At 45.0% G+C, this 13,691-nt stretch overlaps 1 protein-coding gene across 1 annotated transcript in view; it reads left to right on the top strand.

Annotated features, from left to right (window-relative positions):
* The first annotated feature begins 683 nt into the window (after positions 1-683).
* The window catches only part of LOC8052398 (myelin transcription factor 1-like protein), a 45,690-nt gene continuing 32,682 nt past the window's right edge, over positions 684-13,691 (top strand). The window contains exons 1-9 of the mRNA XM_040205183.2: positions 684-688; positions 858-1,229; positions 2,763-2,955; positions 5,044-5,376; positions 6,387-6,734; positions 7,272-7,473; positions 10,519-10,588; positions 11,987-12,027; positions 13,291-13,318. Of these exons, the coding sequence (XP_040061117.2) occupies positions 684-688; positions 858-1,229; positions 2,763-2,955; positions 5,044-5,376; positions 6,387-6,734; positions 7,272-7,473; positions 10,519-10,588; positions 11,987-12,027; positions 13,291-13,318 (1,592 nt within the window). The remainder of the gene's footprint in view (positions 689-857; positions 1,230-2,762; positions 2,956-5,043; positions 5,377-6,386; positions 6,735-7,271; positions 7,474-10,518; positions 10,589-11,986; positions 12,028-13,290; positions 13,319-13,691) is intronic.

Genomic DNA, 13,691 nt, shown 5'->3' with positions numbered 1-13,691 from the left:
GTGATATAGAATACCCGAGAGATGTCCTTTTTTCTTAGACCAAGTTTCCCAGGTTTTACCACAGTCTCGGGTATTCTACATCATGATCGACTTCCACCAGCTCGCCTGCGCGCTCACTGTTTTTTCATTGAAGTCCACAAACTAACGGTAGTACTGCACTGGTAAATTTCTTATCTATGGGGCTTTATTATTACAATATATGAAAGCATGATATTAATATTTAACAAGATTAAAACAATATCAAATAAAAGAACAGAGCGGAAATTAAAAAAATCATAAGGTAAACTTGCAAGCTATAGCATCATTGCCTGCAGACAACATTAGGTAAAGGTTTGAAAATGGCTCCCTTGCATATCCTCTATGAATCACTATAAAATGTCAATAATATCTGCTCATATGATAGCCTCAAGTAAAACGGTCGCCTATCGTAAAATATTAGTGGCAAGAGAAAAACACTTATTCATATTTTTTGCCGTTCTTGGTTGCCGCGTATTTGCGTGCCAGACTTCTTTTTTTTCGTCAGCTATCTCTTTTCACCAGATGGTGATGTAGTTTTGATCTTCAAGGCTGGTGCCACACTACTAGATTAAAAAAATGTAAGAAAACCGAAACTATTAAACAAAACAAATTATGATGTGACTTGTTTCCTGTAGGCAACACTTGTCAACAAAGGGTTAATAATAATGAGGTATCATTATTATTGTTACAACAATGCAGGAGGCACCAGATGCTGACTGGAGCTGACCAATTTCCAGCCATCTAAAGATACTTTCATTTACACACGCAGGAAACGGTGTTGCTATCAGTACAACCAGTAGCAGCAGCAGCAACCCATCCGCAGCAAGTAGTGGCAACAGCACCGCCAACTCCGGCGGCAGCACCGAACAGGGCTGCCCCGAGGACGAAGACGCCCGGCGCATCTTAGAGGCCGAGGCAGCGCTCCGCAGCCTCACGGGGGGACTGCTGGCCGAGGAACCCGCGCTGGGGGACGTCCAGCCCATGTTTGAGAACCTGTTCGAGAAGAAAGACCCCACCCGGCAGACGGGAGAAGCGTGCCAGGCGAGCAGCACAAGCGGGTCGGTGGCCAGTTCGTGGAAGGACGTAGTCACGCTGAGTGCCTCGTCGTCCTCCAGCGGGAGCGTTCCAGGGGGATCGCCCATGCGGTCCCCGCTCTCTCCGCCGGCGCCGGACTCGAGTCCTGACCAGCCGGCTTCCCATGGAACACCCAAGTGAGTTCTGGTCTCGCTGCACTGTTGGTCGCCAAGTATATCCTCCGAGTGTCCTTCGTTTCCGTCGACGTATTTGTGCGCGTTTGCTGCATAGCCCTGGTGCCTTGCAGGAAAGTATGTTACATGCATATGACTTCACTACATAGCTCTTGTGCATCGCAGGAAAGTGTGCCGGGTGCATCTGGCTTTGCTGTATAATCTTGATGCATTTTAGTAAAGTATGCCACATGCATGTAGCTTCACTGAATAGCTCGCCCATTGCAGCAAAGCTTGTCGTGTGCATGTAGCTTCACTGCATAGCCCCTGTCTTTGTTGGGCTCACGTGCATTTTCACTGTATAGTCCTGATGCATTGCAGGAAAGTATGTCATATGCATAACTCACGCATTGCAGCAAAGCTTGTGATTTGCATGTAGCTTCACTGCACAGCCCCTGTTTTTGTTGGGTTCACGTGCATCTCTACTGCATGGTCCTAATGCATTGCAGGGAAGTATTTTATTTGCATGTGGCTTTGTTGTATAGGTTCTATACATTTAAGCAAAATACCACGTGCATATAGCTTCACTGCATAGCTCTCATGCATTACAGAAAAGTTAGTCATGCGCACCTAGCTTTGCTGCATATATATGGTGTGATGCTATGAAGTGCCTAACAGTTACATGCTTCACCGTGTGATTGCAATGCACTATAAGAAAAGCTTTTTTCATGATTATAATCTCACGAAACAACTCAAACACTTTCACAGAAAGCTTCGCACCCAGATTGGATTGCAAAAACATTTCCGAAGTTGGAAACCTGAAGGTATTTGTTATTGTAAGTTACAGGTTAAGAAGGTAGCAGCAAATGCCCCTCAAAGGGAATCATATATCCCTCCGCCACCTCCGCATCCAATAGCATCCCATCGTTTCCGTGACGTCGCAGCCAACGCGCGAGGAGGGTCTTGCCTTTCTGTACATATTTGCTTTATCTTGCAACTTTGACTTAGCATTGTGGAAGCCACAAGAGGGAGATTAGAGTTTTCCCCCTCTGATGGAAACAGATACGACTTTCGGGGATTAGCTTCCCCCTCCGATAGATACAAAGGCTGCTTTCAGGGGCTCAGTTCCCCCTCCTATGAATACAAAGGTCGCTTTTCTAAAAAGTGGGGGTCGAAGACAAGTTGGCACCACTCTTGGGCTATTATCTATCCATTGAAGCGGAACAAGGACCGTTTCCAGTGAACTCTTCGTTCGACTGCGGAGGGATTTGAAACGGGCGCATCACACTTGTGGGAGGAGCTTCTCCTACCTTCTTGACTTGTAACCAACTATAGCAGGGTTTAGCAATTGGCATCTTCACAGTGTCTTGTAGTTATGGTTAAATTCTAGTAAAGAGCCCAGTCAAGTGGACCGGACAGCATATTACGTGTTTTGGAAAAGTTGAGCTGAAGTAGGTTCTGAAGGATATTATCATAACCTTTCTTTTTTTTTTCCCACTTCTGTGGCATATAGTTGAAGATACTAACTCTTCAGCTGCATCTTGTACTATGTTACAGGGCAAGCAGAGAGCAAGATGAATCGATGGACACGGAAACAAGTCGGGGTGACAGCACTGGAGATGGTTTGGCACAGAGTGCTAACCCGAGTCACCAGGACACTGGGAAAGACAACCGTGCTGACGAGGACAGCGGCAACATTGAACTGGACACTCGAGAGCCCGCAGCAGAGAGCAGTCGGGTCAGTTTTTTTGTTTTTTACAGCAGAGCTGTTAAAGGGATACTGAACCAAGGAATTTAGTGTCCATAATAACTGGCGCACATTCTTTCCACAAGCCAGCAGCCACCGGTGTGCGCGAGCACACGCAACAAAAATGATGTCACAGACCCCCATTCGCAGTTGAGATGACAGTGAAATGTATGGGCTTTGGACCAAAGGAGAATAAAGACAAGTTTTTCATCTACATAGTGATGCCTGGTGTAAAACGTAAGCGATGAATTGGTCTGACAAGCACGTAGCTTTCACTTGTAGAAATGAAAAGCCTGTCTTTATCCTCCTTTAGTCCGAAGCCCATACATTTCACTGTTATCTCAACCGCGAATGGAGGTCTGTGATGTCATTTTCGTTGCATGTGCTCGCGCACACCGGCGGCTGCTGGCTTGTGGAAAGAACGTGCGCCACTTATTACGGGCAGTAAATTCTTTGGTTGAGTATTCTTTTAGGGGTAGATTCCCCAGGATCGTGTCCGATATGTCGACACAAACCTACCATGACAGCTACCGCCATCTATAAGCGATGGTGGCAAGCACAGAACCAGTATGGTTTCCGCTGTTCCTCGTAGATGGCGCCAACCTTTCCAGCTATAATAGAAGAATGAATGATTGGGCGCGTTGGTGGGAATTCATTGTAGGAAGCAGCGCAAAAAACAGACGACGACAAAGAAGAAGCACACGTGTATCGAGTACAGCTCCGCTGGTCTTCCTTCTTCACGAAAGTGGAAAGGCTGAACGTTTTTTTGGCAGCTTTCTTATAGGTGTTTTGATGTTTAAGTTTGTGTGCTTGCAGGGCTTCAGTTCATATCTCAGATACTTGTTGCTTGTTTCCTTAGGCATGTAGTATATTTAGGCAATGCACAGAAATATGCCTTTTGTGCTAGTTATTAATACTAAAAGATAGGGTGCAAGAAATCAAACGGTTTTTTTTTTACTTGCCATTGATATATTTTGTTTGCTTTAGAAGTGGGGCAAGAAAGTAAGTGTGTGAAAGAAATGGAGGCCCTTCTCATTTTATTTTAAATTGTCACTAAAATTATTGTGACACTCCTGTAGTAAATTTCAGATGATAGAGCCAATATTCTATTACATGGGTGGCCAAGCTGCGGCTCTTCGCGTGTTAAAGTGCAGCTCGTGGCTCTCTGTCCTACCCCGCCTCCCTTCCAGTCACATGAGCACTTCTCCAAGAAGAGAAATGGAATGCGTTTTAAATCGAAAGACAGATTGCGGTTTGGTAGTCTTGTGCTGCTGCTACCTTACCTACAGTTGGACTGCTTTTGACTCGGATAGATTAAAAGTAGTTTGAGTCTCGTTTATTGCTCTAGAAAAAAGTTTGCGTCCCCCCCGCGGCTCTTGGAAGTTTCGTGGTTTTGTTTGCGGCTCTTAGGCAGGGTCAGCCTGGCCACCACTGTTCTATTGCTTCATTGACATTGACCAGTCCACCAGTGTATCGAACCGTTAGTCTATTGGTGTATAGATATATTATATAGGCATATACCACAATATCTTAAGAGACAGCCCACCTAGAATCGAAAGCAAATCGTGTGAAAATAAGGAGTAGGATAACTTTTAATGTGCAATAAAAAGGTTGGAAAAAAAATGCTAGTTTTAGATTTTGTGATTTGCGAAACTTGTGATCGCAGGGAGGGGCGATGAACCAAAGACGGCTCTCCTTGCTAGTCAGCAATGCTTGCTTGTCTCCCGCCGTGGTTAAATAACGCTATTTCTGTCAAGGTCATCATTACTCAAGGCTTTGCAATTACTAGAAGGGGGCTATCTTTTGGGGTTTTTGGAAAAATAGCAAATCATGCCGAGAATAGGGGACGGGTTATCTTTCAAGGGTGGGGCATCTCTTGGTATATTATGGTAGGCTCATGAATCTATCAGTGCATGGCTCTATCAGCATGCAGGTAAGTCGGCATAAGCATTCGGTTGGAGACACTGAATAAGCATTTTGACTAGCAAAAAAAGAACTCTTTTTTAACTGCACTATCGTTTTTATCACGAGGTGTTCTATTTACGAAGCCCCACGGGACTTCCGCTAACTGGAGGGGCCTCCCCTTCCCAGGCCGCGTTTCCGGCGGCGTCCACACCAGTGCACTCGTCGTCGTCTCCCTCGTCCTCTTCGTCCTCGTCGTCAACCCAGTGCCCCGCCACGCCGGATGTGGCTAGCACGGCGGCTACGGTTGGCTCGTCCCAGTCATCCTGCTCGAGCCCGGTGACCTCCTCCACGTTCCCGGCGGCTTCCACGGCGGCTTCGATGGCGTACTCGGCGGCCGCGGAGTTCGGCAGTGCGGTGGCGACGCGAGGCCGAGTGGACGCTTACGACGTCGAGAGCCTGCTGAAGATCGGGGAGGAGTGCGGCTCGATGCGACCCATCGCGGACCATCCACACTTCAAGGTGAGGCAGTGTTTCATCGCGATGTCCATCTCTAGTCTGCGGTTGAAGCCTATGCAGAGCGCAAGTCGTCTGCTTCTTCAGCAGGGGTTGCGGTGACGTCAGAACGCCGAGCTCTGATTGCCTCTGATTGGAAGAATAGTGGGTAGATCTCAAAGCAGCTAGCTTTGGGGTCTGCTCACTATCCTTCCAACCAGAGCCAATCAGAGCTCGTCGTTCTGACATCATTGCAACCCCTGCGCAAGAAGCAGACGAACTTGCGCTCCACATACACACAGTTACATTTGGCTGCGTTGTGACTGCATTTGACTGTGTTCCGCCGAAAAACGGCTGCGAGTCGCTGGGACATTCGTGCTTCGTACGAATCGTGGTAGCCAATTCGAGGAGAAGCTTGGCATGCAGTGTACAAAGTAGGAACATCCCGGTTATTTTATGCAGCAGCGCAGTCAGATGCACTCAGACATGCTCAAAGACAATTATGTGATTGGGCCTGTAATACTCTGACGAGATTTCATTAAGCATCAAAACATACTCAAGGACACTCACAATAACGATGTCTGGAGATAAGTTTGTGCTGGTTCATAATTAATTGATCGAGCCATCGGGGAGCAAACTGTCCCAACGACGGGAAGCGGCACACCCAAAACCGAGGATTCCCTCCATAGTTGAATCAGTTTTTTTTTGTAGAAAAAGCCTTTACTATGAACTGGCATCTTTATGACTATATGAGTGATAATGCCTTTAAAAGAATACTTTATTTTTTCTTCTCTATATACATGTTCACTATGTCAGTTTTCACTTTAGAAAGTTTCCTCTGAACAAAGCATTGTGGCACCGTTGGAATCCTCGTATGGGTAGCATTTTTGGTGAATACACAAGCATATATGCAAACTGTCTCAATCAGACACTTTGTTGGCCATGGTCAAAGCGTGCTACCAGCAATAAAACGGAGCATTCAGCGATCAGTTTGGCTTCCATTCAATCTCTGACCCACCGCGTTCCTTTCATATCAGGTGGAAGACCCGAGTCGCAAAGACTGCCGCCACGCCGGCAGCAACCCGGGCGTCGTCGGTGGGGGCCTCGCCCCCCGGGGCCCCCCGAGTCCCCCCCGAGGGGTTTCATCGGGGCCGGGACTCGTGTTTGGCCGGGGGGGCATCCAGGTGAAGCATGAGCCCAAGCTGGAGCCCCTTTGCTTCTCGGACTGCGCCATGCAGCAGCAGCAGCCGCAGCAGCAGCAGCAGCAACATCACCACCACCGGGAGTTCTCGGCTGGCGGCGCTTACTCGAGCCCCTTTGGCACGGCCATGGCTGAAGTGGCTCCCGAGCCAGCGCGTTACGCTGTTCTCGAGAACAAGCTCAAGGTAAGTGGCGCAGAACCTATGTCCCCACGCAGCATGTGTTCCGTTGCACTATACTCACATTCACACCTCGAAAACCGTAGTAAAAGATTGGCTTCATGTTTGGTCATTCTGCCACACGCGTTTAAATGCGGTAGATTCATAGGGTGGGCGGTGCTTTTAGTTTGGGTGGTGCCCCGGGCAGCACCTGAACGCTAGGGCACCACTCGTGACGCTGCGCGTGCTTCCCTTCAGCACCACCCGGATACAAAGCTTTGCACTGAATTGTCTGGGTCACCAAACAGGGGAAGTGCACTTTCCTGTTCTTTCTACTCTTTCTTCTGCTCACGGAAAACGCACAACCCCACACTCTTTGCCCTTTTGCTTTTCTCGAAACATCCGGCAACATGGTAGGACAATGTCACGGGGTTCTGCCAAAGCCTGCTAGTCAGACCTTTAAAACCCGGTAGTCGGGCTTTTGCAAACTCGGGCAAATTTGAGGCTTCTGCCGAGAAGAACTCCGCACGTGCTCTGAAGTGAGGGCGCACGTTCCACTCGCAGGAGCCGCTAAAGCCCTCGCTGGGCTATGGGGCGGGCGAGGAGGAGCGGGTGGGTGCACACCTGGTGCCGCTTCCCGACGACGACCGGCCACTGGTGATCGATGAGAGCCGGCTGCGGCTGGAGGAGTCGGACGACGACGACTCCAACTCGCGGCCGCCCCTGCTCGACTCCCCCCAGAGGACGCCCGACGGGAGCCTGAAAGGTCACCAGCTCCGCATTGATCATTTTTATTCACCCATGAATCATTGAGGGCATCTGGGTCCATGGCCTGTCTGGCTAATCTTGGATCCATTCGAAATCACGACAAATATGGGTCACCTGGCACCCACGCCTGTACCGTGCAAATACAGTCAACTCTCATAAATTCAAACTCTCCTAATTCAAACTTGTGGATAATTCAAACTAACATGCAGGTCCCAGCCTATGCGTCTTTGTTGGAGGAAACTCCTGATAATTCAAACTTTGCTTTATTCAAACAAATTTTTGGCCCCCTCGAGTTTGAATAAATGAGATTCGACTGTAATAATAGAGAGCTTTAAAATAACATATTCAATTTTAGTGCACGCTAGCGCTAAATTTAGCGCTTGCGTTAGCGTACGCTGCATGAGAGTTTTACAATAGTGTTTCTCCGCCGCGACGCAAAAGCCCAAGCATCTCGCGCTTTGAACGCTACCAAGATACAGTCACAATTTTTATTTCACACACTAAATACTGTAACTTGAGAAAAAAACAATTTTTTTTTGGTCCAGAGTAACATTTTAGATTTGTTTAAACATGAGAATGCGACGCGAGCAGTCGACCGGTCGTGGTCGTGTCCGCTTGCGTCGCCTCGGCAAGAGAGGTCTTGCGTACTGACCTTCGCTGCCTTCTCCGAGAAATGTTCGCACCTCGCGAGCATCAAGCTGCCGGTCATCGTTGCCAAACCGAGTGCAATGTCGTCTCGTATTGAGAATTGCAGTCGCAAGGATGCCGCCAACGTCGCGCGCACGACTCCGCCAAAGCGGCTGCAGACCCGCAGACATGGTCCTGGGAGCCGCCATTTTTTAACTGTGCTCATCTTGGCTTTAGCCAACTTCTCATCACAAATTCTTTTTGGAGGAGCGCAAAGACTCTTTGCATATGCACGCAATTTCCGAAATATAGCGCATGCAAAGCGCGAAACGTGGTTAGCGTTCGGCGCATGCGCAGTGGCGACGACGCTATTCTTTGCGTACGCAAAGCTTTAGCGTGTGCTATTCTAGAACTCTCTAATGTCATATTCACTCGAGGCTAGTTCACAGATTGGCGCTTGAGTGCGATCGACTGCCTCGGAACCATTTGTGATCGCGGGCGATGACTCGGGATATTATATTCATTGTCCATCCACATTGCAATACGCTGGAGTGTTGAGATTGTTCAGAAGAATGTTTCTAGTGACACTAACCAATTATGAAAATATACTTGATGTTTAGTAAAGGCTCACCTCTGAAGCTGTCTTTTCATGTTGCTACTCAGTGAACTCGTTTATATTAATGTTTATCTTACAAAGTGGATTTGATGAGGATAGGAAAGGTGATCTTAGCACTTTCAGAAGGGTAAAAAGCAGCACCAGAAGTATTGTACAACTTAAAACTAATTCTAGTTTCATGCTTTTTTTTTGTATCAGTAGTTCTTCATAGTTGAACTCGTCGAGTCGTGTGCGAGCCAGTTCCGCTATGAAGAATGCCTCTCGCATTCTTCATAAGTGGTGCCTCTGTTTCATTGGTTGGCATAAGCAGTCATGTGACTACCGTATTTACTCGCAGAATGAACGCACTTTTTTTTCCGAAAAATCTATGCAAAGTTGGGGGGGGTACGTGTTCATTACGCGAAGTAAAATTTTTGCGTCCGTATTTACTCGCATAATGTACGGACCTTCTATCCTGAAAAATCGAAGTAACTTCTTATCTCTTTGCGCGCGGCGCCCTACCCCGTAACCAAACTAAGCTGTGAAAAAAAAAAAAAACCTTTGTTTTCTTTTTCTTTTAATTCCTTGGGTGTTTTTTTTTTTTTTTTTGCCGCTTTCGCAAGCTGTTTTGTTTGCTTAGGCGAGGGCTCTCCGCTTATCTTTCTTATCTCCTTGCGCGCGGCGCGCGAGCCCCGTAACCAAACTGCACTGTGCAAAAAAAAAAAGAAAAAAAGCTTTTCTTTTTTTTTTCTCAATTGCGTGGGCTTTTTTTTTTTTTTTTTTTTTTGCCGCTTTTCGCAAGCTGTTTCGTTTGCTTAAGGGGTGTCCAAACAGGACACTACAAAACGCACGACTCCGACAAATCGTGAAAATTGAAGCGGACGCGCCCGCTTCAAGCCCGCTTCAATTTTCACAATTTGTCGGAGTCGTGCGTTTTGTAGTGTCCTGTTTGGACACCCCCTTAGAGGGCTTCTCCGCTCCTCTTTCTTACCTCCTTGCGCGCGGCGCGCGACCCCCCGTAACCTAACTGCGCTGTGCAAAAAAAAAAATTTAAGAAAAAGCTCCTCTTTGTTTTTGTTTTCTCTTAATTCCGTGGTTATTTTTTTTTTTTCTTTTTGCCGCCTTTTGCAAGCTGTTTCGTTCGCTTAGAGCGCTTCTCTTTCTTACCTCCTTGCGCGCGGCGGCGCGCGAACCCAAAGTCCAGACTGCGCTGTGCAAAAAAAAAAAAAAAAGCTCCTCTTCGTGTTTTTTTTTTTTTTTTTTTTTTGCTTCCGTTGGATTTTTGCGAATTTTTTTAACGCCCTTTGCAAGGCGTTTTGTTCGCCCACGCTGCCCATGCATTCGCGACCTCGCTGCACCAGGATAGAAAAGTGCGTTCATTTCGCGCGCGTGGGGGAGGGGGTCAAAATTTTGATGTCCGAGTTGGGGGTGCGTTTATTACGCGAGTGAAAAAAAAAGTCAAAATTTTGAGAGCTGACTTGGGGGTTGCGTTCATTACGCGAGTGCGTTCATTGTGCGAGTAAATATGGTATAGCGACGACAGCCAACAGCGTTCTTGTCGGAAGTTACAGTATGAGTCTCGGTACGTATAAGAGATTGCACCAAGGTTTACTGACCGCAAAACATATTCTGGCTATGATGATTTTGTCAGGTATGGTCAAAGTACTGCCGCAAACTTTTCTTGTCACGTTTTTGGTACAGCATGCTACATCTGGATGGAACGAACACCAAAATAGATGAACCAGTCATAGTTGTGACCTGCAGTAACTGCTCCGAGTCCAGATGTTTAGTTGAATTTGTTTTTGTTTTTAATCTAAACAGACAGCAAATGCCCAACTCCAGGATGCAATGGCACGGGTCACGTGACAGGTTTATACTCGCACCATAGAAGGTAAGTGTTTTGCATAACTTGTTATGTCTGTTTACTAAACATCAGTGCATAGAAAATATTTAATTAGCCATTAAACAGTTATTGCTAACAGCATGCTGTCATTTTATTTGTTTACTATTCAGTAGGCTCCAAGCTTTGGTAGGATTAGATTCATAATTGCAAAGCTACAGCAATACTAACTATAATCTGTGCATCATAATTCCTTCAATTTTAAGTAATACATTGACTTGTGAGTAATTTCCGGAACACTTATATTACTTATTTCTTAGTGTACTTCATGAACATTTGTATTGCATCTTGATGAACAAGCTTACAAATTTATTACATCAAACATTGATGTAGTTTGAAATTTTTCCCTTTTATCATACAAAACTGAGAAAAAGTAAGTCTCACATAGAAAAAAAAACGAAAGTGGGACGGTGCATTATATTTATTGCATTAAATTTAAAGAAAGTAGGACTTGCACACAAAGTAGGATTTGCATTACATTTATAGAAATAAATAGAAAAAATATGGAAATTGATGGCTATATGGGATCTAGTTAAAGTAATTGGGAAATTGAGATTTTTTTGTGTAGTCAAACGTTTATTACTTTTAGAGTTAAGTAATTGAGTGATATTACTTTTTGACCAGGAGTGGCTGTGGTTGTATACTTGCTTGCCTTTTTTTAGGGTAAACCTGTATTAGACTGCTTTCACTTCTAAAGGAACTGCCACCAGAGGTGTTTTCTTTTAGAGCGCAGCTCTTAGGCGCCCGTTTCCGCGCTTCGCGGTATCGCCGTCGCCATCGGTGTTGGCATCGCTGCCGGCCTAACTGCACCGCTAAATTTAGAGGGAAATTGAATTGGTGTTGAGGTCATGTGACGTCAATTATCCTGCTAAATCTAGCAGAGAAACTGAATTTGATCATGGGTGACGTGACACGAAGTCATGTGACGTCATTTTCGCCACTAAATTTAGCGGAGAAACTTAATTGGTGTTGAGGTTATGCGACGCCAATTTCCCTGCTCAATTTAGTTGCGAAATTGTTGTCACATGACCTCAACACCAATTAAGTGTCCCCGATAAGTTTAGCGAGGAAAATGACGTCGCATGACTTCGTGTCACGTCACCCATAAACTGATATAGCGGGAGGAGGGGGAAGAGTAAGAGGAGAGGAGGAAAGGAAGAGGAGAGAAGGGGAGGGTACGGAGGAGGAGGAGGGTCATACACTCTTTTTCATACCTTCCCTTCTCCTCCTCAAGGGCTGCGCTCTAGTTTCGCATTACAGAGATTTGTAAACGTCTTTCATTTTTTTATACTATCCTTGAATTTAATTGCCATCCCCAATACTAGAAACTATTTAAATAGATTTCGAACTAATGATGAACGTCAAATTTTCCTATCTTCTTTTCTGCAGCCTGTCTGGATGCCCAAGGAAAGACAAGATAACGCCCGAAAGTAAGCGTACACTCCGGCATTAACATCTTGCGATAAATGTAAATCTATTGCAGGCGTACTTCAATGAATATATTTATACCTGCAAAAAACATATCTAGTAGCCATGTTTTATTGTTCATGTCTAACCAGGGTTTCAATTTTGAAATGCAAAGTTTCCGGAAAGCTCCTGATTTCATTCTTTGCTGCATTGCAGGAAAGCTACCGCTTGGGGTCTGTCTGCGCAGATTTGCCTTAATGGGGTAGTTCCTAACAGATGTGAAAGCTCCAGCCCAGTAGTACTATGGATACATGAATTGTATTTATGAATCTTTAATAGTGTAGATGCCATCATCAATATTGTTGTAATTATTGCTCTCTCATTCAACTGACAAAATAGTTCTGTCTAGACGAGATCGAGTTTTGTAAGCCAATTACCGATGGAGTTCCCGAAAAGTTTTATATTTACTAAATTTACATTTTTATTATACCAGTGATTCAGATTCATGTATCAGTATTAATACGAGCTTCTCACGATCTGTCTTACTATTGGTACTTTGGTTATATGAGATACTATAATCTAGCATATGACAGATGTGAACTTAAACTTTGGGTAAACTAGCATAAATACAAAATATTTGAATAATGAACTATCCACAAGAATAGTCTAGCTAGCCTGGATATTAAAAGAAATGGGAAAGGAGGGTGTGCCAACTTTTAGTGAGTGACTCCGAAAGCTGAGAAACAATGCTTGACCATGATTTCTTCTCCTCTGATGCGTACATCAAGGAACAATCATTTCACATGTATCATATCAAGTTGAAAGACAAAGAAAGAAACTTTGTTTACTCAATTGCCATCTACACTAACTTCCAAAGGAAAAGTCACTATTGTGACCCAAACTCCTGTTGCCTACCTGATTGTGCATATCATATTAACCAAGGGAATGCAATCTCTAAAGGTGGGCCATGTTTGAGTAGCTTTTTAGAAAAAGAACCTTTAAACAGAAAGCTGGGGTGAACCATCTTACGGAATGGGTGATTTCTTGGAATATTTTGGTTAAAAGAGTTTTAGGATGGTCATTTCATTCGCATCTGGCTGACAGATTCACCCTTGCATTACTTTATTTTGACGTACAACCCACTAATTCAAACTTTATGGATGACATCTAAGTTTATCTTATGCAGCAATGTTAAACTCAAGTATATAGAAAAGACATTGGCTACAGTTTACTCAACATGACTTCATCAACTGATAACCTAACTGTTCGACTTGCTGCTATTACAGTTTTGGCACAACATGAAACAATACTCAAGTAAGCGAATCTCATGAAGCGTGCTGTTCGTGAAGAATGCTTTTTATTATTTATTTCCTGGGTTTTGGTTCTGCAACATTTTCTTCTTTTTTTTTTGTTTGTTTTGGCAACGCACTTAAAGCATGCCAATTCCCGCTGCCTTCTACTCTTGTGTGGGTTTTTGGTTTGCATTGGTTTTTTTTCATGTTCACACTTGGTTGTTTTTTCCATTGCGTGTTGTGTGTGAATCACAAGGGTGTAGTTCTTTTTGTGTCTTTGATTTCATTGTTTAGATATGAGTGTTACCCTGCACTTATTTGAATGGCTGTAGTATCATAGTAACAAGCTTATCTCCTATCGAGCTGTTGTGGTTCTGAAAAGTGATCATTTTTCT

This window comes from Ixodes scapularis, unplaced genomic scaffold (genome assembly GCF_016920785.2).
Source record: "Ixodes scapularis isolate PalLabHiFi unplaced genomic scaffold, ASM1692078v2 PGA_scaffold8__174_contigs__length_109621045, whole genome shotgun sequence".
Classification (NCBI taxonomy): Eukaryota; Metazoa; Arthropoda; class Arachnida; order Ixodida; family Ixodidae; genus Ixodes; species Ixodes scapularis.
This window is presented reverse-complemented; position numbering and strand designations above follow the sequence as displayed.